The sequence below is a fragment of the Lepisma saccharinum genome, chromosome 3 (genome assembly GCF_977018435.1).
Source record: "Lepisma saccharinum chromosome 3, izLepSacc3.1, whole genome shotgun sequence".
NCBI classification, from domain to species: domain Eukaryota; kingdom Metazoa; phylum Arthropoda; class Insecta; order Zygentoma; family Lepismatidae; genus Lepisma; species Lepisma saccharinum.
Genome location: NC_139231.1, coordinates 99752901 through 99777694, shown reverse-complemented (window position 1 = coordinate 99777694; position 24794 = coordinate 99752901). Strand labels below are relative to the sequence as shown.

The 24794-nt window shown below is 37.7% G+C and overlaps 2 protein-coding genes across 2 annotated transcripts in view; both read left to right on the top strand.

Moving 5' to 3' along the window:
- Positions 1–11712, top strand: part of LOC145985246 (adenosine deaminase 2-like) — a 50768-nt gene extending 39056 nt beyond the window's left edge. The window contains exons 4-7 of the mRNA XM_083119023.1: positions 4453–4771; positions 5288–5442; positions 10080–10282; positions 11485–11712. Coding sequence (XP_082975149.1) covers positions 4453–4771; positions 5288–5442; positions 10080–10282; positions 11485–11644 — 837 coding nt within the window. The 3' untranslated portion in view covers positions 11645–11712. The remainder of the gene's footprint in view (positions 1–4452; positions 4772–5287; positions 5443–10079; positions 10283–11484) is intronic.
- Positions 11713–17095: 5383 nt separating this feature from the next.
- Positions 17096–24794, top strand: part of LOC145985910 (uncharacterized) — a 29105-nt gene continuing 21406 nt past the window's right edge. The window contains exon 1 of the mRNA XM_083120047.1: positions 17096–17407. Within this exon, the coding sequence (XP_082976173.1) occupies positions 17315–17407 (93 nt within the window). The 5' untranslated portion in view covers positions 17096–17314. The remainder of the gene's footprint in view (positions 17408–24794) is intronic.

Below are 24794 nucleotides of genomic sequence, written 5' to 3'. Positions count from 1 at the left end.
AATCGTGCTCTAACGTCGTCTACTTTCTCCTCAGTGAACACACGTCTTCTTAACAAGAATAAACCCTGCTTCCCTAAATTCGTTCACAAGTTTTCGAACACTGTCTCTGTGTGGAACAGGAGGAACATCTGGAAATTCTGCTCTGAAACGTCTTATAACTTCCTTCCCTATAAGAATTGGTAATGACTTAAGAGTTGTACATAACAATTCGTTGTTTTAAATTGTACGGATACTGTGGCATTATTAGACCGCAGAAAAGAAACAGGAACTAAAACAAAACAATCTAAAACACTTGCTAACACCTTAACATTTCACAAACACGTGCAAACTGGACACCAGCTATCCTGATACTGAAGCACTGATGATGCGTCCAGTGCCATGGTCAGCGTAAAGCTGTGGTTCTAAATACCAGCAGACACGTTCCCACCTGCCCGGCGAGCTGACCGCCACTCCCCGGACGACTCGACCGTGAAAGGCGCTGTATATCCAGATAGTAGCCCTTGATTTATCGGATTTTCCGTCCCTTTTAATGAAAATTTAGAGTGAAATTAAAAACTGTTAAAATTCTATCTGGATTTGGTTGTTCATATAGTGACGTGTGTGTGTGTGTGTGTGTGTTGGGCATATTAAGCGAGAGGGCATTTTCTAAAACTAAAAACATGCCACCAATTAACTTAATGGTGAATAGTGATCTGCCTTCTTTCGTTGACGTCTAAAAAGATGATTCGTCTTGACACCACCTGAAACGACGTCTGAAGAGTTGTCTCACACGGAGCTACTGAGTGGCGAGTTTCGTTGGCATTCGCTAGATTCTACAATAGGATCACCGCTTCACGTCGGGAAGTGACTACACCCAGTATACCTAAACGATCTAGGCGCACCACTCGGTACACTCACCTCACTTAGTACTCCGGCAGTTTGTTTCTTTATACAATATATTTGCAGAAGATACAATTCAAACTACAAGTGTATCAATAGACGCTGTATAAAACACATCTAATTACTAACTTCGTTGACCCTGTACAACCACGTCCAGAGCAATGCACCGAGTCGAAGTGCACATCGCATTGTAGGTTCATTCTTTCCATCGAGTGTGAGTAGTCCTCTTAATTTGGCACAATTCTTTGATCCACAGTGGGTAAGGTACCTTCCTAACACAATTTCTGGAGACCAGGATTCGAATCCCAGGGTGGGTGATCTCAGTTTGGGGCATAAAGCGCCTCTGTTGCACAGCCTCTAATCAATGGATACAAAGTAATGGCGACCAGAGCATGGTTCGGATGACACCATCTCTACTTAAGCCGAAATTAAGAATGTGTGGGTCCCTACCTCTATATCATCTAGGGTGCCTTCATTGGGCAGTGCAATGCACTTTTTTTTACCTTATTTATTGTACCTAGGTTCTAATTTTTGTGTTGAACAGTCATCTATTGAATTTATTATTATATTGAACTTCTTAAACGGCCTGACCACCCCTACAAAAATTTCTGGTGACCTCCATTGCTGAGCCATTATAGAAATGGTCTCTCTCAGTAATGCTATACTTACAACATTTGGAAGAGCGAAGGTTCCGACTAAAGCAACGAAATATTGAAAGAAACTGCTTTGGAATAAGCAATCGCAAAATTTATGTTTTGGTTCCTTGTTTATCGTGATAAAAAACAGCATATTCATCTTTTGAATCCATATTTGCCACAGAAAGAATATCTTCGCTCACCATTTCTATGGAGTGCAGCATTTGTGGAACTTGAGTAGCTCGACGAATATTCCATAAGGGTGGAGCCATTGTGGTTCAACGAACGCCCCACAAACGCGCCACTGTCCATCCGGCCTGAATTACACAATTACACAATCTAGCTTATATTCATAAAACATGCCACAGAGTGCAACACGTACTCCGTGTTAAAGAATCCTCAAACTAAGAATATTCGATGAATCTAGCTATAACTAAGTCATCCAACTACGAGAGACGGCCGTTAAACCGCCATGAGTGTCTGGGCTCTGGGGAGAGAATAAAGATTTCTATTTTGGGTTCCCAGTTAGATATACAAATTTTACAATGCCCGACGCAAAATATTTCATTTCCGTCCATTTCCGTTCATATATACAAAAATATAGGTGGGGTTCGAACAGCAGCTCTAGAATGGTACAGTTTCAATGGTTATAATTTGATTGTTGCTATTTATTATATTAAAGACTTAACTTGTAACCAATAGAACTTATTCTCTAAATAATGTGGATGCAAATATTCTCTTTGTGTACATGAATAAAAATATATTCAGTGTTTTTTTCTGACGGTACCGGAATATTTTTTTTGGTGTCCTGTCTTTTGTGCCGAGGCTTCTTATCGGTTCATTTCCGCCGTGACATATGTCAAGACCTTCCTTGGCTGGTTTTACCACAATCCAGAGTGTCATCACCGCCGCGCGCACGTGTGTTTATGACCACATGGTACATAGTGCATAAAGTTGACTTAAAACATGAAATCAAACGTGTGTTTATGACGTTGCAAAGCTGTGTTTACACTGAAATGTTAAACATTTCCAGTATGAGTTTTCTTTACTTATTTCAAAAGTCGTTACACAGGATTACGTGTATCAATTTTATTCCACAACACAAAATACATAAATCAGCATCAGCCTATTAACTATTGTTAAAATATTGCAAGCATTCTACAAGTACTACGCAAATTGGATTGGATTAATTTGTTGTTTTAAGTACACATTATGCACAGTAAGGCTAACCGGGACTGGACCTACAGTTTAATGTTGGATCCGAACCACTATGTGCCTCCACCGGGAATTCAACCCGGGACCCTTTGATAACAAGGCGATGACGCTACCACTGCGCCATCGGGGAGGCCAAGTACTACGTAAATGTACCCTTGGGAAGCAACATAAATGTGCCAGTCAATTGCACATAATTATTAGACTATACACTACATAAAATCGTCAAGAACTATAAATACAGTGTTATTTTTTGCAAACGATATACAAGTAATAGTTACGTATATATAAACACAATATTTCGATACACTTGCACAACAATAATACTAACGTTATTTGGATTCTTGTAGGTATGCAAATGCTCGAAGGCATCCTCGAAGATCGCCCGAGCTTCTGTACTTCGAAAGAACACACTCAACACGTTTGTCCATTCCGATGTATTGATATTTGTGTGACAGTGGAAACACGTTTCTTAACACCTTGAGTACTGCACTTTCAAAGTCTAGCTTGGTCACTTTCTGATTAATCTCAGGACAGTAGTTCTTAATGAACGAAAATAATCTTTGATAAGTTCTTTCGGTTTTGTCCGGAAGTAAAGCACGTTACGTTCTACGTTAGTAGCAGCATTCGTACTGCCGATGTCAATATGAATGGTATACAGATGATAAAACTGTTTGGAGCAGACGCCAAATGTGCCATCTAAAAATACGGTTTCTGAGGCTGCCAAAACATGTTTGAATCTGACACTAGTAAAACTAACAACCGCTTTCCATTTTACGTGTCGTCAAGGTGAAGAAATGGAGAATACTTCAAAAATTGTGGTAAAGTGAGATGATCTGCATCTGGTGCATCTTTTTGAACACCTAAAATCGATCTCCTTTTTCTGTTCAGGTACACTTCTGACTGTCGTAAACAGGAACGTTACTAACAATATCCAAACCTCGGTCTAGACATTCATCTATTTCTTGTCGGAATATTTGCCAAACAGGCGTTAACACTTCTGCACGAACTCTCTTCTTGCAATTCGTGAGTTTCTTCTAATTTCAAGCCCAGCATGGTCTGGCACACATGTATGTTCCGGGATGCACACAATTCTTCCATTTTTGACGATTAACACACCTCGACATTTAGGGTTATCCTTTTCCTTGTAGATTCCTCATATATACTTTCATCTTACATTAATTTATCAATCACCTTCCTTTTCAATCAAAGATAAACACAACTGCAGCTGGGCAACGTCATAAACACACGTATGCGCGGCGGTAATGAAACTCCGGATTGTGGGAAAACCCACCAAGGAAGGTCTTGACATATGACACGGCGAAAATGAACCGATAAGAAGCCTCGGCGCTAATGACTCCGCGCAAGCGACACGGACTCATTTTTTTTATAGGTGATTATTTAAGAACATATGACGATGTTTTGAGTAGTTCTTATGATGAACACAAGAACAAATCAACTTGGAAAGTACCGGGACCTTTCTTCCCAGAAGAAAAAAAACACTTATTATATTTACTTTTCACTTTGTTAGAATTAGGCTTTTATTTTTAAAACACCTACTTGTGTTTGTGTGATATTAATATAGCTTACAAACTCTTCGAATATAGCGATTTGACCAAGTTTGAGATATTTGTTTTATTATAGAATTATTGCAGAATATTTGCGAGGAGTTTGGGTCGTCAAACCGTTCATTCATTCACGACCATCCTTCCTTTGACTATTGCAGGTGTACGAGTTGGACGGAACCATCCACACAGCGGCGGAGATAGTGGGGATGTACAAGGAAGTCACGGACCAATTCCTGCAGGAGCACCCGAAATTCCTGGGAGCGAGGTTCATCTACGCCCCGTACAGAGTGGTGGACGCCCCCACGGTGGGGCAGTACGTGAAGACCGCCATCGCCCTGAGGGACCAGTACGGTGACTTCCTGGCGGGGTTCGACCTCGTGGGGCAGGAGGACAAGGGCGGGAGGCTGCTGGACTTCGTGGAGGAGCTGGCCAAGCTCCCGGAGGACATGAAGAAGTTCTTCCACGCCGGAGAGACCAGTGAGTTCTTGGGCCCGCTTTAGACTAAAGCATTTTCCATAGCACTTTTCTTAGCATTTATACTATGACCAAAATGCTGTCGTGTAAAGTGAAAATTCTCATGGCATTCTCTCTATAGAGAGAATGCAGTTGAGAAATTTGATTAGAAGATTTGACGCGCAAATGTGTGTGTGTGTGTGTGTGTGAGAGAGAGAGAGAGAGAGAGAGAGAGAGAGAGAGAGAGAGAGAGAGAGAGAGAGAGAGAGAGAGAGAGAGAGAAAGGGGGAACACAAGCAACACAAACTAAATCGGGAGAGGGGGAAAGAGAGAGAGAATGCATGTTTGTGAAAATAATATATAAACTTTATATCAACCCATCCTAATTTATGAATATATCTGTATGGATCCTGCGCACCCGGCCAAAATTTTATGACGCCGCACCTGGCTAAATATGTAAGTACGTAATTGCATAAATATAGTATCTCATAATAAAACGTGCATTTTACAACGCGGTAATAAGAATTGTTTCTCCCACAGACTGGGAAGGGCTGACGGACGAGAACCTGATCGACGCCATTCTCCTCAACACCACAAGGATTGGACACGGATACGCCATCACGAAGCACCCTCTGGTACTGAAGACGGCCAAGGAGAGGAACGTGGCCATAGAGCTGAACCCCATTTCCAACCAGGTACCCTGAAATCCTTTATGATCACATGTTCCTGAGCACTGTGTACAATTTGTATCTTCAGTGTGAATCTGCATGTCCCCCCTCCCCAACTAGAGTGCGCGTCAAATCTCCTGCATATGGCGATAGCCAATAGCGGCGCACTGCAGTGGTGTCATGTCGAAATCTCACACGGAAAAGAGACAGCGTGGTTGAGCGAAACGCCTTGTCAAGGAGAGCACGACAACGTCGCACGTCTGTGATTCGCTGGTGCTGTTCAGCCGTTCAAGGCCATATCCAGGAGATATGACGCACACTTTAGTTCGAATCAGTCCTGGCAAAATAAAGTTATATTGTGTATTTCTGTCTCGGATAGCTTTTCCATTTCTTGGGTTAATTGTGGCGAATGTGATGATAGACAAATATAGTAATACATCCACCTACGAGGTATAATATAATTTGTGATTTGTGGTTGCATATGCAAGATTTTTTAAAAATTTATTTTTTATAGGCTCGCTTTTATATTGGAAACCTTAACAATACCTCAACAAGAGAAACATTATCAACAAAGGTTCTTAGCTCCGATATTCCCTAACCAAATATTATTTTCTAGATGTAGTGGTAACGTCGTCGTCTTGTAATCAAGGGGTCTCAGGTTCGATACCCAATGGAGGCACATAGCACAGTGATTCGGATCCCACTTTAATCTATAGGTCTAGTCCCGATTAGCCTATCTGTGCATAAAGTGGACTTAAAACAACAATTCGATTCGATTCTAGATGCAGCATATCTTTTTATTTAAAAAATAAGGTAATGTGTTTCCAAGCAGATGTATCATAAAAATTGAGGATAAATATATTTATTGCTGAAATGAATCGTACACTTACTCTTGAAGTATTTTCACTACTACAGAAAAGGACAAGATTCGTCCAAAAATGCCCTGACGCTGTATTGTGGGATGCCTGGAAGAGATCGATGCCAGACTCTGGAGCACAAAAAGCGAATCAGTACAAATTAGGACTATCAGCAATGGAGTTGAATAAAGAATATACACCGTCGTGTCCCAAAAGGTATTTTACAACTTTGATGTCATACAGCACAACTTGTAATTGACATAGAGGAATACAGTTTGTTGTAGATGATTCACCAACGCCTAAAGATTTTTCGTCAGGTATTGAATAAGATGGTGCACCACCACACTGGGTCTTAGATGTAAGAGATGTCCTGGACAGACATTTCCAGCACGTTATATTGGAAGATATATCAAATTGCTTGGGCTTCCCCTGACATTACACTCCTGGAATTATTTTTGTGATGATATGTCAAAGACACGGTGTACAGCACTCATGTAATTGATCTTGATGATTTGAAGGCCAGAATAAGGCTGCCATTACCACAGTTGACAGGGATGTGCTACGGAGGGTTGGGCAGAGTCGGAATTTCGATTAGATGTTCTACGCGCCACCAGAGGCTCGCATGTTGAAGTGGACTCTGCACAATGAAACTTCATATGTTGGTAAATCAAATAGGGCATGGTATGTTTCCTTCTCAGTTGCAAGTTGTGCTGTATGACATCAAAGTTGTAAAGTACCTTTAGGGGCACCCTGTAGAACATTTTTGTAGAAATGGAGATACATTCTTCGATTTGAACAGTCAGGTGGCGATTACAGCAGCAATATATACATAAAGCTAAGGAATGAATGATAAGCCATAACAGATACATCCGATTTTCTTCTTTTGTTCGTTTTTTCATCAATAGAAAGATTGAGTGATTTGGTTATTTTACGTCGCTTTTCTTCCACTTTTCACTTATCGCGACGACAATGATGAAAGGTGATAAGATGAAACTCATGAAAGGGCAATTATAAACACACAGGAACAGGCTATAAGTCCAGACGCCAGAGCCCCGTTAGTTTGCAAGAATTTCAGCCCAGGGTATACTACGTGGATGTGAGGTTGACAATTTAAGATGTGCTGCAAAGACACTCCTTATAGCCCATCAATAGAAGGAAAAGAAGCATGTGTTCGTGAAGAAGTTAATAAATTATTGGTTGAGCAGTGGTTAGCGTTGTTGTCTTGTAATCAAGGATTTGATTTCCTGTGGATCACATGCTGATTTGGACTCATACGTAGGTTCAATCCCGATTAGCCTATATGTGCAAAAAGCAGGCTTAAACCAAATAGTGTAAAAAATGGTTGTCGACTTTCGTTTATTTTGCAGACATAGACAAACGGAAGACAGACAGAAAATTTTATATCTTGTAATGATGCGATCATTACTGGATCCTTTTTTATGTTATAAATTGTGTATGGCTATGTATTCCTGTACTTTTGGGTTCTTGCCCGTTGGGGAGCGGTAAGTTTCCAGTAACGGTTAGGGTCATTAGCGGGGCCTATAAATAGGAAGGGCAGGGGAGCAGTCGGCCTCAGATGTTTGGCGGAGTACAGCAATGTAAGAGGTATCTTTTTCTCTGAGGGGAGCGGCTGGGCGAACTTACTTTCCTTACTATGTGAACCGACGGGGATATTAACTTTCTTTCTTTTAATACACACACTTGCTCTTTTCACATTATTACAATAGTTTATTTCATGTGGGAAACCGGGTACACAGCACACATACCTTCAGCCACCTTTTTTGGTACTGAGGGTTATATTTTTTTTTACTCGTGGAGCCAGTGGCTACGCGAGTCTACACACTCTCTTCGGGAAGGGGGGACAGGGTGCACCGGAATGTAATTTTGTGAATAACGGCCAATAATTAATTTCTGTAAATATATTATGAATAAACCTATATATATCTAAAAGGAAATGGGCGTTAAGTTGTAATTTGAAGAGGTACGTGTCTATTGCCTAAACTAGCATCCACAGAACTTCAGGTACTGCAAGTTTTGAACCTCGGGACAAGGATTCAAAAATGTATGGTTGTGTATATTGTGTATGTTGCTGAGAATCAGCTTAAAAGCACAAAATATACCGTTACAATCTTCACATGTATAAGTTTCCAAAATGTCGACAGGTTATTTAAATTATTTTCGCTCACGCCCAAACAATGAGTTCATTGACGTTGCATTGAAGTTTACTATATCTGTCCGATCAATTTGCTTATTTTTGTCCTTTTAACTGAGGCAGTTTTTGAGATATTGATAGTTGACGGACGGAAAGACAGACAGGTTGTCGGACGGACATCCACATATTGATTTTCTAAGAATCAGGCTCACAGTATTCACCTTATTGAAAGGCAAAGGAGTAGACAGACATTGCAAACTTTCTTGTAGCACATCCTAAACCACAGCTTTCTTCCTGTTAATAATAATCTTGGACTTAGAAAGAATGGTGCAATATTCCTGTAATTGATAGTACACATTTTCCTGTTGAAAGACCTTGGTTCACTGTAATCGTTATGCTCTGAGCAACGGAGATTAAACAGTGTTGGCAGACATCTGTCCTCAAAGTGTTCCTTGTTTGTACTTGGAAGTCGCGACACGTTCAGTCCCAGTGACATGTGACGTAAGTTACAAAACAACAATGGAACGATGAACAATACGGGTTTGCTGCGCCTGTCATGAAGGCCACGGGTTCTTGAATTCGAGTCTGCGCTGTAGAAGAGAGCGTATTATCTGCGTCGCAAAAATGTTCGTAGAAATCCTTGTTTTGTCTTTATTTTTTTACTAGGACTGGACAAGCCCAGGCAACTGTTAGCTCGTGGGATGAGAATGAGGCAACGCAGTTCAATTACTTGAGGAAGTAATGAAATAGTGTGTACCCTAACTTCAAATCTTCTGTAATTGAAATGGTTATTATTATTATTATTAGGTCTAACAAAATAAATCCCACGGCACGAAGGTATTTGAGATCCAAGGCCCAAGAAACGATCCAAGGCCCAAGAAACAGTTTTTCATTATCAGAAATTTGTCAACGTTTGTTTTTAGACCACTTTATGCTCAGATAGGCTAGTCTGAACTGGACCTACACTTTAAACCTTGTGTATTTGCCGGGTATCGAACCTGGGACCACTCGATTGCAAGGCGACAGAATTATCACTACACCGTCCATCGAGGAGGCCTGGAGCCTTTCCAATACGTGATGCCTGCTCACCACATCGAATCCCACCGTCTGGTGTTCTAGATTTCTAGACCAGAGCCCACTACTTCTTTTCGCATAGCTCTTCATTTGTCCTCACAATTCTGGATCACTACCGACATTTCTGGAACTCCCACCAGGGATCCAACATGAAACCGCTAGTGCCACACATATATACGTAAATTGATAAATCAATTTTATTTTCCGTGTCTTCAGAATATTTCTTTCATTATTTTTCCCCCTCCATTCAGACTTAACTTTTGAAACATTATCTCTACTTTTGTTGAATTTGAAATTAATAAATGCTCTTTTACCACAGTATGGTGTTTTTGGCAAGAAATTGACTGCCACCCAGAAAATATTCCCACTCATTCCTTTTCTGGTTTTGTTGCTAGTTCTATTCCTAAGCACGACGTATGTTTAATTCTCTTTTTTTCTCTCACAAATTCACCATTCATTTTTATCGCCGTGCCTGCAATATAAAAATATTTTTTAAAAAAGCAATTGGGTTCATAGAATTTCTCAAATATACGTTTCTCAAGTGCAAGAGATTCTACAAAAACATAATTTCAATTTTGCAGGTACTGCTGTTGGTGAACGATCTCCGTAACCACCCTGCTGCCTCCCTGCTGGCCGAGGACTTCCCCCTGGTGGTTTCCTGCGACGACCCCTCCTTCTGGGGGGCGAAGGGGCTCAGCTACGACTTCTACGAGACCTTCATGGGAATCGCAGGCCTCAAAGCTGACCTCAGGATGCTCAAGCAGTTGGCGCTCAATTCCCTAAAGTGAGTATCTTAGAGATAGCAAGGAGATGGTCCGAATTAACTGCAGGCATTCCCCATCCCCTTTATAACCTATCATTAGAGGCACATATCTTTGGTAAATGAAAAAGCAAGGTTTCGGTACCAAAGCATAGTCAATTTCGGGTAAATAAAATAAAATTTCGGTGTCATGGCGGTGAAAACTTGCATCAGAAGCAGAATAAAAATGACATTTTGGTTTTAAAATTGTGAATATAATCCTAAATTTAATTTAAAAACTGCACTTATTACACAAGATAAACATATCCCTTCTAATAGCACATTTATTTAGTTAACAGAGTATTAAGTTTATTGCTGTATATAGCGGTCCATTTTTGCTTCTCAAGTATTTACAGCAAAATTAATCAATTTTACATGACTTGCGTAACTCGCAGGATAATTAAATCTTCAGAAAGTGTAGGTGAATACACTCTAAATTTTTTGTTTAAGAGTCTATTTCGCATTTTGCAGTTCATTTCGTGACAAGACAGGGTAGGAAGAAAATGCACCTCACACCTTTCAGAAACATAAAAAATGAACATTACAGGATGTTATTTCACATTTCGTGTTTTCGTCAAAAACGAGATATGCATGCCTCTACCCATGATCACTTTCAACGAAGTTTAATGTTCAACAATATGAAAAAGACAAATATTTCCTAACTGTAAGTTTACGTTTGCTCATGAAGTATGCAAATTTTATGCTTTCAAAAGCATTAGCATTCAAAGGCATTCAAAGTTCGTTTTAAGTCAGATGGGCAAATTGAGACTGAACCTACAGTTTAAAGAGGGATTCGAAGCACTATATAGACGTGATTTCCTACGCAAATTGAGAGTTGCCTCTGTCGATGAACGACACTGACCACTAGCAGAGATAGTAGGGCAAATTTTCTCAACAGAAGAGGGTTAATTTCAATCTTTCCGTCGCTCAACCCCTTCTATACTCGCTTCTTTCTACCAAACGGCGCATACTTGAAATCTAGCGTTTATGTGATAGAATATCATGAGACACAGCTGTTCGCTAGCATAAATAGTAGGGCAAGACTTTGCCTAAACAGAAGATTGATTTCATGCGTTCCGCCACTCTCTCATTCTATATTCGTTGGGGGAAACCATGTAACACAGGACACAAATTGTTGGGTACGTTTTAAGAATCTGAATTAATTGATTCACATTCGTTTCCCGCAGGTACAGCGCCATTCCTGACGACGAAAAGACTCAAGCGAAGGACCGGTGGACGGAGGATTGGAACAAATTCCTCGACTACGTTCTGCAGACGAAGGAACACCTCCTAAACCACGAAAGCCGACAACGACAGCTGAAAAACGGGAAATGCGTGGATGTTTGATGTACCTTGTTGAGATTTACGTTTGTTTCCTGATTGCGTTTTGTAAATAAAGTGATTTTTGTCATAAAGAGTTCTGCATCACATCTATTGCGTGAAATATTTTTCTTGAAAGGTTCTACATTTCAATGATCGCATCAAACTGATGGATGTTTATCTACAAGATGAATATTTTCGTACTTCAATAAACTGTTTCGCAAATGTCAACATGTTGGAGAGTGCCTACTGAAGGAGCGAGAGAGTTTTAACCTAAATGGTGGACAACTCTTTAGACATTGTGCACAAATGGTGACCATAATTGTTTTCCCCTCACTGAGTGGCTGCTGTAGGGAAATTGTGTGAAACCTTGAAATGTAACAACAAAATTTGAATTTGAAAATAATTGGACAAAAAAGCTGTAAAACAAGTCATCTTGTGTGAGAAAAATTAGAAAAGAAAATGCTTCTTATGGACAAATTAATCCCATAAGTAAAGAAGTTTGATTGTAAGGTCTTTGGGCCTCTATCAGAAACGATATTGACAAAAGTGTCCAGCATCGAAAAACACCGAAGAGAGAGAATATATGTGAAATATGAATGTTTTCCTAAGCATAGCCTGTAAGATACTTAAAGCTTAACTCCCACTGAGACGCGGAGAAACGCGAAAACAGAAAACAACAGAATTTCTGTTGTCTGCTTCTATTGAAATCAAATGATGTAACGCCCACTACAGGGAAACGCGCTGAACCGAAGTGGGAATTTCCGTGCCAGAAGTCTGCAGCTTATCTTAAAGTTTATCGCCCACTACTGAAACACCGGAAACGGGTCTGTTGCGTTCTGCTGCAGTGTTTCTCCGCATATCAGTGGGCTTTAAGCTTTACACGACAAGGACACAATACTGCCTCTGCCATTATGAATTTTGCAATATTGAACTCATGTTTAACTGGAGTTGCATGTTGTAACGCTCCTATGCGTATGTGTCGGTTGCGTCACAAGATGGCGGAGATAGTAACATTATTATTTTCAGAATATTTGTATTTGAATATGACTTCTCTTATGCATTGATTTGTTCAGGTTTAATCTTAATTTATGCTTAGAATGATTGACGTTATTGCACATACATGAACGAGGAAGTTGTCCAAAAAGAAACAAAGGAGCATTAAGGAAGTTCAAGTAATATGAGGGTAAGGATGCTTATAGTACCATGATTCATGTTCTTGTGCAGCAATACGTGATGCCACAAACACTATTCTGCTTTATGATATATAAGGAAAGTTAATATCCCGAATATTATCATATATAACAATGAAGAATCTAAAAGTTAATTACTTGCTGATTAAAGTAATATGAGGATTTCCATTTTTTCTAATGTTATCGAATTGAACTAATTTGTTTTAAATATTGTAATCATATATATATATATATATATATATATATATATATATATATATATATATATGATCGCATTAAATTCAAAGTGTAAGTAATGGTTTTATGTAACATTTATGTCCTGTGTCATGAATAAATTATTTTTATTTCAGAAAACCTATCCTGAAAATTTTCTCTCATACATTAACACATCTATGTGGATGTAGATAAGATTTTTGGTATCACAGTAATACCCTACTTCATTCATTCTTTCGTCATTATCTGGAAAATTCTCGAAAATGTCCTTCAAATTACAAAAAATGACATTTAAAAAAAGATCCATAAAATAACTTAAAATGTTAAATCTATACCTGGGTTTTCCATAAATAAAGAGAGTCTTTAAAGGCTTAATACGGCACGTAACGAAACATAAATCTGACTTGTAGACAAAAAAACCATCTAAATACCTACATGAAAAACTCAAATTTGGACAGGAAATACAACGTAACTACAAGTTCTGAGTTATTTCTCAAAATCAATCTGCATATCGTTTTTTCGCAGCTGCTGCTTCTAACGAACGAGGTGTCTCTGAGTGGTGATAATGACGATGGAAGAATGAACTCGCTACTGCCAGGAAGTTTTGTGCTTATCTGAGTCACGCCGCAACATACCTGAACTAGTTCTCGAAGTTCACTACAACAAAGCTTTGAGGATTGGCAACAACGGAAATTACCCTTCTGTGATAGTGTCATGTTTTAAATTTTAAATTTCAGAAATTACCAGAAGATGAAACCGGAATATGGAGTTGTTGCAAGGATAAATGCAAGTATTTCGTGAAGGTAAACGAAACAGGCTAGTGACAGACAGTTTTCTAGAACACAATCATGAAGAAATTAGTGAAAGTATCTTGTTCAGGCAGAAGGTAAATAACATTATGAAGAGAAAGGCTGTTGACGAGCGGCCTATTAGGATCCTGCACAGGAACTTGCTTAAAACAGACATAGCCACGCAATCATCATACGACTCCACTCTGATCAAGAACAATATTTATCATGCAGGAGGTAAGTTTAGAAGAGCTTCTTGATGCACTGGATTCAATCAAAGTACTAGCTAGAGCCCGGATGTTGCCTTAAATGCCTATTTTGTTCCTGTGGTCAGAATCGTACGCTTGCAATACAAAAGTAAGTTTACGCAGATTCTATAGTGCCTAGAAGTACATAAAAAAGAAGATCAAAATAATATTTCGACTGCGAAAGGTGTGTTTTCTACCTTTTTGGCTAAGGTTTTCTCATAGGGGAACAGGAAGGTGCTTCCCCTCATTTTGATGACTAGAACTCGGCAATAAGTATGCGGTAAACGTGACAATAAAGAGAGACCACCAACTTGGATTTGAATTTGAGGCCTTTTGTTGTTCACAGTATTCAAAGTATGGTGCTTACTATATGCCTCTTATTTTTGATGCCTATTATGGTGCCTATTTTCCACATTTTAGTCCCTTTTGCCTACCTGTTTGGGCAGATTTTAGTGTCTAAAAATCCTGGCTCTAGTAGTAACAAATAGAAATGAGAATTTCATGGTTGTCAAAGATAGGGAGAATCATCCCTTGGGTTTCACAAGGTACGTGTAAAACAGCGGCGTATACTCTGGGTCACCTAGGTAATCGGAGATGACCCGACTATAATTTTTTTAAAAAGTTGTTTTTTATTTCTTCGCAATATTCTTCCGAACCAATCTTTGATTCGCATATTTCTTTACTTCCAGCGCGCGAATGTTTTTCAAACGTTTGCCGCTGAATGTCCGAGAGGCTTTCAGCCACTTTCTCCAGCTGGTGGAATCTGGTGACGTCAGGGTGAGATTCCACCGGCTCCCTTTAAATCCCTTGACGGGAGGGGAAGGAAACACTGCTTCTCAGGCCTGGTTATTCCGTGGCAAGGGTAAGCTCCTTCTGTAGAGAGTCCATCGGTCGCACTCTCCACCCCAGAGCCTTTGCCGTTTCCTCGGCTGGCACCCTCTTCTGCCATTCTTCCCCGGTGGTCTTTGTATCGTAGGAGCTGTGTTGTTTACGACGGAAATTTCTCAGGAAACAGAATCCTGGGTTCGCAAATTACGTACTGAAAAGGAAAGTAGAGAAAATACATCTGAAAGTGCGCGAGAAACAGGGAAATGTGAACAACATTTGCGAACCAATTCTATGTTAATTCTCATTTTACATTTGCTTCTGTCTTCCTGATATCTGCTATTTCAACAGATATTGTCATAGGAAAAAAAAAGCTTTAATATTGAAGATGACGGTAATTAAATAAATTAAAATTTTAACTAGAAATTCAAGAAATTACACCGACCTCTGTGGCGGAGTGGTTGCCACAGCTCCCTACGACGTCAGAGCTCCAGGGTTCGAATAGCGGGCTAGGCATGGGTGCTCTTTGTAAATGTCCCTTCATCAATTTCATATCATCACTCGTAGTGATTAGCCAAAAGTGGTAGAAAAGCGACGTCAAATAACAATTTAATAAATCGATTAATGAAGTAATTAAACTATTTATATGCTTACTTTTATTCATTTTTGTATTTTAAAATGCGTGATTACTTTCTTTGTAGCCTTCAAAACCAGTGAGAGTATTTCTTGCACAGAAATGAATAATTTTTTAAAGGGAAAGCTATCAGAAATAAATTATATATATACGTACACATATATTAGGTAATTTAAGTTGCTTCTCCTCTCTCTCTAGATTAATAATGATCATAATGATAAAAGATGTTTGAATGTAAAATATATAAACAAAAAACGCAATGATTCCAACTTATAGAACCTCGCGCATCGCAGGGAATATGAAGTCTGTGTCAAGCAGTAAGGAACCACAATAGAAGATTGGCGCAGGGAATTGAATGCGTGTTGTAGCGATTCGAGAATTTAATATTTGTTTAGATGGTTTAGTATTCGTGCTAGTGCTGTGTTTAAAGTTAAAGGCAATGGATATAATATAATATTTTCGTGTGAAAATATTTGGAACGGGGTCTTTTCCGGAGAAATTGCAAATAGTTAATGTAGGTAGGCCAGTAGAATCTCTTGTACCACAGGCCTTGAACTCAAACTTCCGTGTATAAAAACAAAAATCAGGAATGCACGAGTAACTGGGTACTGGGGTAACTTGAATTTTACACTTCAATTAATATTGAGGGTTTTTATTTCACTACCGAATTCCTTTCATATTCTTTGTTACAGGTTTTTTCTTATAGATTTATTATATTATCTTGTTTTATTGTTTGAAATTCTAAACGTAGTTTAACTGCAAGTGCAATCACAACAATTATTCGACAGTGGTCGCAACAATAAGGTAACATTTTTCACACATACATTCGTAAATCTTGTATGGATGTTGAGGTAAATTTGCAGGGAGACTTCAGGAGTGGGTGGATGAATCAAGTGTCTGAGATTACCCACTAGTTAAAACCAGCATACGCCACTGGTGTAAAATGGATACCATATTCGTCGACGGTATGTCCAAACTTATTTCTTTAGATTTACACAGTTTATGGACCAATGAATCAGAATTTTTCTTTACTTTTGGTTTTCTTCCTTCTTACAAATAAACAAACAACATAGTAAGTTTGTATAGTAATATGCCCAGTTATTTAAACACTTCTTTGATGAGTGCTCCAAATACGGTTTAAAATTTTCACCAAAATTTACAGTACGTGATTTTGAGTAAACCATTGAAGTAGATGATTGTATACGTTCTACTCCATACTTGGTACGAGGCCTATTATTTTTATTAATTTAACAGCAATGGAAAACCTATTTTGATGATGTTTTTGTCGATTTTATACTATTGCAAATCTGTGATTTTTCATCTCGTACTTCGTACGAATGTCATAATTTCTTACGAGTTAAAGTACACCTACACCCACCTACACTCACCCACACTCACACCCACCTACACCTATTTACTTCCTGTCTACTTCCGGTCCACTTCCGGTCTACTTCCGGCCTACTTCCGGTCCACTTGACAGACACTTGTGAGTTTTTCGTTTTTTTTATACACCCACGCACACCCACGCACATTTACTTCTGGTCTACTTCCGGTCTACTTCTATTGCATCATGTTGCGCAACAAGTTATTACGCAATATTATGATGACCCCGTATCTGACGTGTTGTTTTCTGATTGGTTGGTTATGACGTAATGAGTGTTTTCTGATTGGTTGGATTATGACGTAATGGGTGTCTTCTGATTGGTTGGATTATGACGTAATGCGATGTCGTGTTGTCTTCTGATTGGCTCACTGTTTCTGATGTTTTCAACGCGGTCCGCGCTTAGGTTATTTAAATGCGAAAGCATTACAGATCAGTCAGTATCGTGAGAGTGTTTGAAGAGTGCGGACGCGTTGTTGCAGTGCTGCTCATAATTTTTTTGTTAAAAGTTAAGTATTTAATTTATTTTAAAGCTACATAGCTCATAGTAATTTCGATCAGCTTGAGTTTTGGTGTGATCGATGTTACTTGTTGTTTCCGAAAATTCTGTATAAATAACATAGCTGAAAATTTTATCGTAATAGCTACAATTATTTTATTTTGAAGTTGGTCAAGTTGTTTTTTCACACAGATTGTTGTATTTGTATTGAATTTTGTATTTTTTCCAAGAAAATTTATATATAAATACCAGAGCTGAAAAAAAATTATTATAATTATAACTATTGTCTTTTTTAAGTTACATTCTATTAATTGTTGTAAGTTTAAAAGTGTCTTATTTAATTTTGACTTGATTGTGCGTCTTATTGTTATTTACTAAAAGCATATTAAAAAAAATGTCATCTACCAATTTCATCGAATGTGCTATTTGTGGAAAATTCATCTCCAAAAGTAATATTAGCAAGCATAGGGCAAGATGTAGCGAAACAGGTTCGAAAATAAATCGTTTGTTACCTACTAGACCTTGTACTCAATGCGAAAAAATAATTATCATTGCTAATTTAAGTAAACACATGAAAATTTGCAAAGCATCAACTGGACATGGAACATTCAAAAGAAAAATTGATCATCCTGAAACTGAAGCTTCTACTTGCAAACAAATTAAGATGTCTAATGACCAAAAGCCGATTAGATCTGCATTCAACAACCAACTCTTGGATTTCTGTTTTACTTCGAACCCACGCTGTGATATTTCTAGTTTCTTGAGTGAAATTAAAGCATGTATCATAAATATTCTGAAAAATAAACTCGAAAACAACTCCATAAAAGTATATGTTGATCTAATTTGTGAATATGAGAAACCCAATGGTACAAGAAATATTTTTCTTCACAAAACGAGAAACCAAGTTCTTTATTTGGCAGACATTGATAATTTGAACGTTTTTTATTCTAATCTTATTAGTGAATTGATTAGGAAACACGATGAATTCGAGGCTAAGGGATCAGGTTGGTCTTTATGTAGAAGTCCTCACAGGTTAATCGCTTATGTAAACAAATTTACACCTTTTTCTGCTTCGAGCTATGTTCCACTTCCGGTAGAAATTCAGCATAAGAAAGCCGTGCTGAACATTTATAACACCGACAATAAGTGTTTTATGTGGTGCATTTTAGCAGCACTTCACCCGATTCATTATTCAAATCATCCGGAACAGGTTAGTCACTACACACAATATATCAATGAGATTGAATATGCTATGACAGGCATCGAATACCCTGTTGCTATTTCCGACATAACAAAGTTTGAAAACAGGGTACGAAATAGAGAAGGAAAACGATTAGCTATAAATGTATATTCGTATAGTTCAGTTAAGAATTTTGTGCATCCTATTAGGATAACTAATATTGTTGATGACGAAGCCATGGAAATCAATCTGCTTCTTATTGCTGACGACCATGTTCATCATTACACGCTAATTCGTTCACTCTCCCGCTTGATCAGAAGCCAAACAACCAAGTTTCATGCACACATCGAAGTTTGTCCAAGGTGTTTAACAGTATTCGACGATCTTGACCGACGTAATTACCAACATTTCAAAAATCAAGAAATTGCCAAACAAAAACTTGCTGAACATAAAGTCTACTGTGGAGTTAACAGACCGGCTCGCATGTTGATGCCCAAAGCAAATGAATTCAAAGAATTTAAAATGCACAAGGCCTTGTTGGAACATCCGGCCATCATCATTGCGGACTTTTAGGCTTTTCTCAAACCATTGTCTTATTGCGATCCGGATCCCGAATTGTCTTCCACAACACCGTACCAGGTTCATGATCTAAATAGTTTTGGATATGTTGTTGTTTGGCAAGATAGGATAGATAAACTATATATATATCGCGGACCGAATGTTATTGAACTCTTTTTCAAAAACATAGTGGAGGAGGTTGAGAACATTGGCAGCTTCTTATAACATTGAAACGTGTCCGGTGTGTGATCAACATTTCACGGATGAGAATCGGAAAATATTTCACCACAATCACTTCACCGGAAACTACATTAGTGGAATCTGTAACACCTGCAACCTCAAGATCCAGAAGCCCAAATTCGTACCAATATTTTTTCACAATGGATCCAATTACGACTTCCATTTCTTAATTAGAAATCTTGGATACGATACGCAAAAAATCGATATTCTTGCTCAAAACGAAGAGCGTTATATTTCTATAAGTAAAAAAGTTAAGATTCCGGCAACGAATGAAATCATAGAGATGAGGTTTCTAGATTCTTTTACATTCCTATCGGCAAGTCTCGATGCTCTAGCGAGTAAACTTACTCACGAACAATTTAAAATTACAAAAGCTAGTTTTCCCAACATACACCTAGAACTGATTAAACGTAAAGGCATTTATCCTTACGAATATGTAACCGATGAATCTAAATTTGACGATGACACTCTCCCATCTCAAAAAGAATTCTTCAGTCAACTGAAAAAAAAACGGAATCACGGACGAAGAATACGAACATGCGAAATTAATATGGAAGGAATTGAGATGCAATACTCTCGGCGATTATCACAATGCGTATCTCAAATTAGACGTAACAATACTTGCTGATGTTTTCCAAGTGTTTAGAAAAACAGCAATAAATATTTATAAATTAGATCCAGCATACTTTTACAGTCTTCCTGGTTTGGCGTGGTCTGCTATGTTGCTCCAGACCAGGATCAAGTTGGAATTGATATCGGATGTGGACATGTTACTTTTTATAGAAAGGGGGATACGTGGGGGATGGTGCAATGTTCGCAGAGATACGCAAAGGCAAACAATATTCACATGTCTGAGAATCAATACGATGCAAATCGACCATCGAATTACATATTTTACGCTGACGTAAACAATCTTCGCAATGATACAAAAACTTCCATACGGAGGTTTCGAGTGGCTGGATCCTATTTCAATTGATATTAATCGTTTCGACGATCGTGAATTTGGTCTGTTCATTGAGGTGGACATTGAATTTCCAAATACTTTGCATGCTACTTTTTCCGATTTACCTCCGGCTCCAGAAATTAAATGTCTACCTGATTCTAATCAAAGCAAGCTTATGTTAACTCTAGAGAGAAAAGAGAGATATGTCGTCCACTACAAGAATCTCCAGTTTTTGATTGGGAAGGGTGTTCAGGTAGTAAATGTGAGAAGAATTCTCAAGTTCAAATACTCTCCATGGTTAAAATCTTATATTGAGACCAAAACGAGACACAGAACAGCTGCCATTTCAGAATTAGATAAAGATTTTTATAAATTAATGAATAATGCCGTTTATGGAAAAACGATGGAGAACGTCAGAAAGCATGTAGACATAAAATTGGTTTCTTATAACAATAAATGTAGAAAATTAGTATCTGATCCTAGATTCAAATCGCGAAAAATTTACAACGAGAATTTAACACTTTTTAATCTAGATATAAAATTGATAAAATTCAGAAAACCTACTTACGTTGGCGCAACGGTTCTCGACTTGCCGAAATTGTACATGTTCGAATTTCACTATAATATTATGAAACCCTTCTATAATGATAAGCTGTCAATTTTGTACATAGACAACGATAGTTTTATTTATAACATACAAACACCAAACCTCTACGAAGATCTTAAACATCCTTCCATGCTTGGGTATTTCGACACTTCTTCCTATCCTCAACCCAACAGATTTGGAATTCCTTCCCACAACAAGAAGGTTCTCGGCACGTTCAAAGATGAGTGTAACGGTGATATTATTGTTGAGTTCGCTGGTTTGCGTTCGAAGATGTATACATTCAGAACAGAGAGCAGCGTCACGAAGAAAGCAAAAGGAACGTGCAAAGATACTGTGGAAAACAAACTAACATTCCAGGATTATATTTGTTGTCTTTCTTCACAGTCGAGGATACTTCGAGAGGATAATAGAATACAAAGCTCAAACCATGAGATTACAACGAATAAAATAAAAAAGTAGCTCTGGATCCACACGACGACAAGAGGTGTATTCTCGAGTGTGGAATCCATACTTTGCCTTGGGGGCACTTTAGTTTAGAAGTTAATAATAATCGCAGTCAACACATGTGAAAAAAAATAAACCTAACATCAAACTAAAATTTTGAAAATAACAAAAAAAAATTTACACGTAGTTTAATTTTTTATATATTATTCTCTACTATTAAAATTTTTCTATCACTCTTTCATTTTTTACATCATAAATATATGATTTCTCCACAACAAAAATTGCACTGTATGTAGTATTTTCAGACAGAGTTTCATCAAATTCACATACTAATTTAATATTTGTTCGATCATTTATAACTACTAATTTCCTTTTTGATGCATTGATTAAAAACATTGGTCTGTGAATTATGAACTCATCTGGATTATAATACATGTCTATGTTACCTTCAGTTACTCTTTTAAATGCACTATAAGCTTCATATAATTGTAAATAATCTTGTTCTGTAATGTTTAAATTGTAACTTTTACGAGGAAATACTTCATTTCTGCCATTCTTCAGATACACATTTTTAACTTTACAATTATCAAACTGGCTGCTATCTTTTTCCTGATTGTCATCTCTCCCTGTTTGAAACAGCACAGATACAAACTCTGGCATGTCATATTGCAAAGATTGGAACTGATTAGTAAGATCAAATTCAAACAATTTACTCTCCACTGACCTCTGTATGCATTGGTATGTATAAAACTGAATCGGAATTTGAGGATTTTTCAAAATGTTGACTTTGTATTTGAGAGCATAATTCTATTCATATTCAACTATAGGCATTCGCAACTCCATAGACTGGATTACACATTTCGCAGCTTCGGGTAAACTAGCCTCATTAGCTGTTCCATCTGCATTCAAAGTTTTGTATCTCGTGATGGCATTATGATCATTGGGTGCTCTGCGAAATATGACACTCAAACCACCTTTCCACATAATTTCTTTATAATCAGAGAAAAATCCAAATAGCAATCTCATGGGGAACAGTACTGTGTGACTTTTTGCTTGAATTTTTGTTCCAGCTTCGAACCCACCAATTTTATAATATGCACTCTCTGATTTGGACAGTTTCAATGTCCCTACTGTAGTGGATGTAATTCCAGGGCAGTCCATCCTGTCAATCACTGTACTATGGTTTCTGACTTCAATTTGAGAAAATAAGAATGGAACAAAATTATCTATAAGTTTTATATTAGCCCCAGGGAGGGGATATTCTTCACCATTACTTTGTTTTACAATATCAAATTTTATATACAGATCAGATCTATGTGGATGAATGAACCCATCCCCTACCGTGATGTCATACTGTATCTCTTTGTTGGGCTGATTCAAATTTGCAAATGTCCTCCTGTTTGGAGGGAAGGACTGTAATTCATAACTCTCGATATTTTCCATCTTGGTATTTATTTATATATTTTAAATATTAATTTCTATTATCGCAGTGCTATTAGCACCGGCAAAATCGATGATCTCATTTTTCTCATTCGTAATTGTTATCTCTATGTAATTAACTTTATCAATAGAAACAGGGAAATAGACTGGTGGGATCGGGGAATAGAAGATAGGTTCCATAAATTCCGAATTCGGTTTAAATGTAGCAATGATACCTGTCTCCTTGTGACTGCCAATCGAATTTTCTTCTGCTTTGATAATCATACCTTTGGCAATATTACAGTGAATATTCAATGTCTCAATAGCTGTGAATTTTGGTATAAATTTACCTACGTGCCTAACACCTGGTTCTAATTTGCTATTGTTTTCAAATCCTAAAAGTTCTCCCATGGTAGATAAGTCCACTGTTTCATTAGTAGTTACAATCTCCACTCTGTGTGTTACAGAATTTTGAGAAAGCAAGACAGTGGTTGGAAGTTCAAATTGTAAGTTATACTGTCCAGGATGAATAATTATTTTTTCATTACCTACTAATATAGCATTGTTGTAGGTAGTTACATTCGGAATCAGATACATACTGTAGAATGCTCTTAGAGCAATGGATTTTGGATAGATAATATCATTGTGAAGGTGCAGTTTCAAAACCAAAGTCTCGCTGGAGAGATAAAAAATTCCCATATTTAATGTATAATACAGTTTTTTTTAAATCTTTTAATTTGATGTTTGGTATTTTATTTAAAATTCTGAGCATCGTAATGCAAATATGGCCAGATATAATTTGATCGAAATCTTGAATACGATCGTCGTTGTAATAAATTTTAACATGTTTCAAGTAACGAATTAATTCTGTAGGGGGTACCCCTCCGAAAGAATCGAAAATAAAAGCATTGTCATTTTGTTTATAATAGCATATCCAGCGAGTACCAACGTTTTCGGACTTGTCCAAATTCACCACGCCATATTCTCGAGAGTGAGGATTACCTTTAGGGAGAGAATCAGACATGAAAACCCCCCTGAAGTGTTTAATTTTAAATATTTTAATTAAAGATTCAATGTCTTGGTTCGTGAGAGCTTCTTCCTTTTTTTTAATTTTCTGAGTGCTCTAGACTTCACACCTTTGCTATTTTTTTCTCCATGGCAAGATTATGACGCTTTTGCTCTTCTAGTTCTGCCTTATTTTTTTTCGAATCAATCACCGTTTTGGCAGTAGCAGCACTACCCCCAGCTAAGCTCCCAACTGCCCCCAATGCAGCCAGGATAGCTGGAATGCTGAATATGAATCCACCACTGTGTGTTTTCTTTCTTGCATTTTGCAATCGTTTTAATTGTGGCGTACTGAGTAATAATTTCATTCCGTTTCCTTTGGCTATACATTGCCTCTTCTTTTCTTGTTGTTTTTTAGTTAAAATCGAATTAAGTTTTAAATGTTTAAGATCATGATACGGTATTTGGTACACAACTCCTTTTGGTTTCATGTTGCTGTTGTTATTATTATTATTATTTTCAGGGTATTTATATTACAAACCCCACCCTAATTTTTGTTTTGTATTCATAGCAATAGTTGTACCCAATGCTGTTATTTTTTTCACCCAATGATGCATCTCTGCTTGTTAATCTTCCAAAAGCTGCCTCTTCCAGTTTTTGATCAGCCACATGACGATCATTCAGATTTTTGTGTTGTTGTATGCAATATCATGTTCTTTACAAGCTGCATCCAGAGGATTAATACCCCTGTCCCCTCTTTCTATTCGTTTCTCAAGTTTTGTACCAGGACCACAATATTGGTAACCAGGTACGTGTAACTCGAACGGAAGTTTATTAATAATATCATTTACTAAACCTCGACCCTCTGATATATTCCAGAATCTAGGAGGTAAAATATTGATAATTTTAATTAAGTATCCTATACCTTTAGGATCGTTTACAATAAAATTAGCTAATTTGTCACTAATCATGTTTACAATACCTATTTTCTCATTGTGGA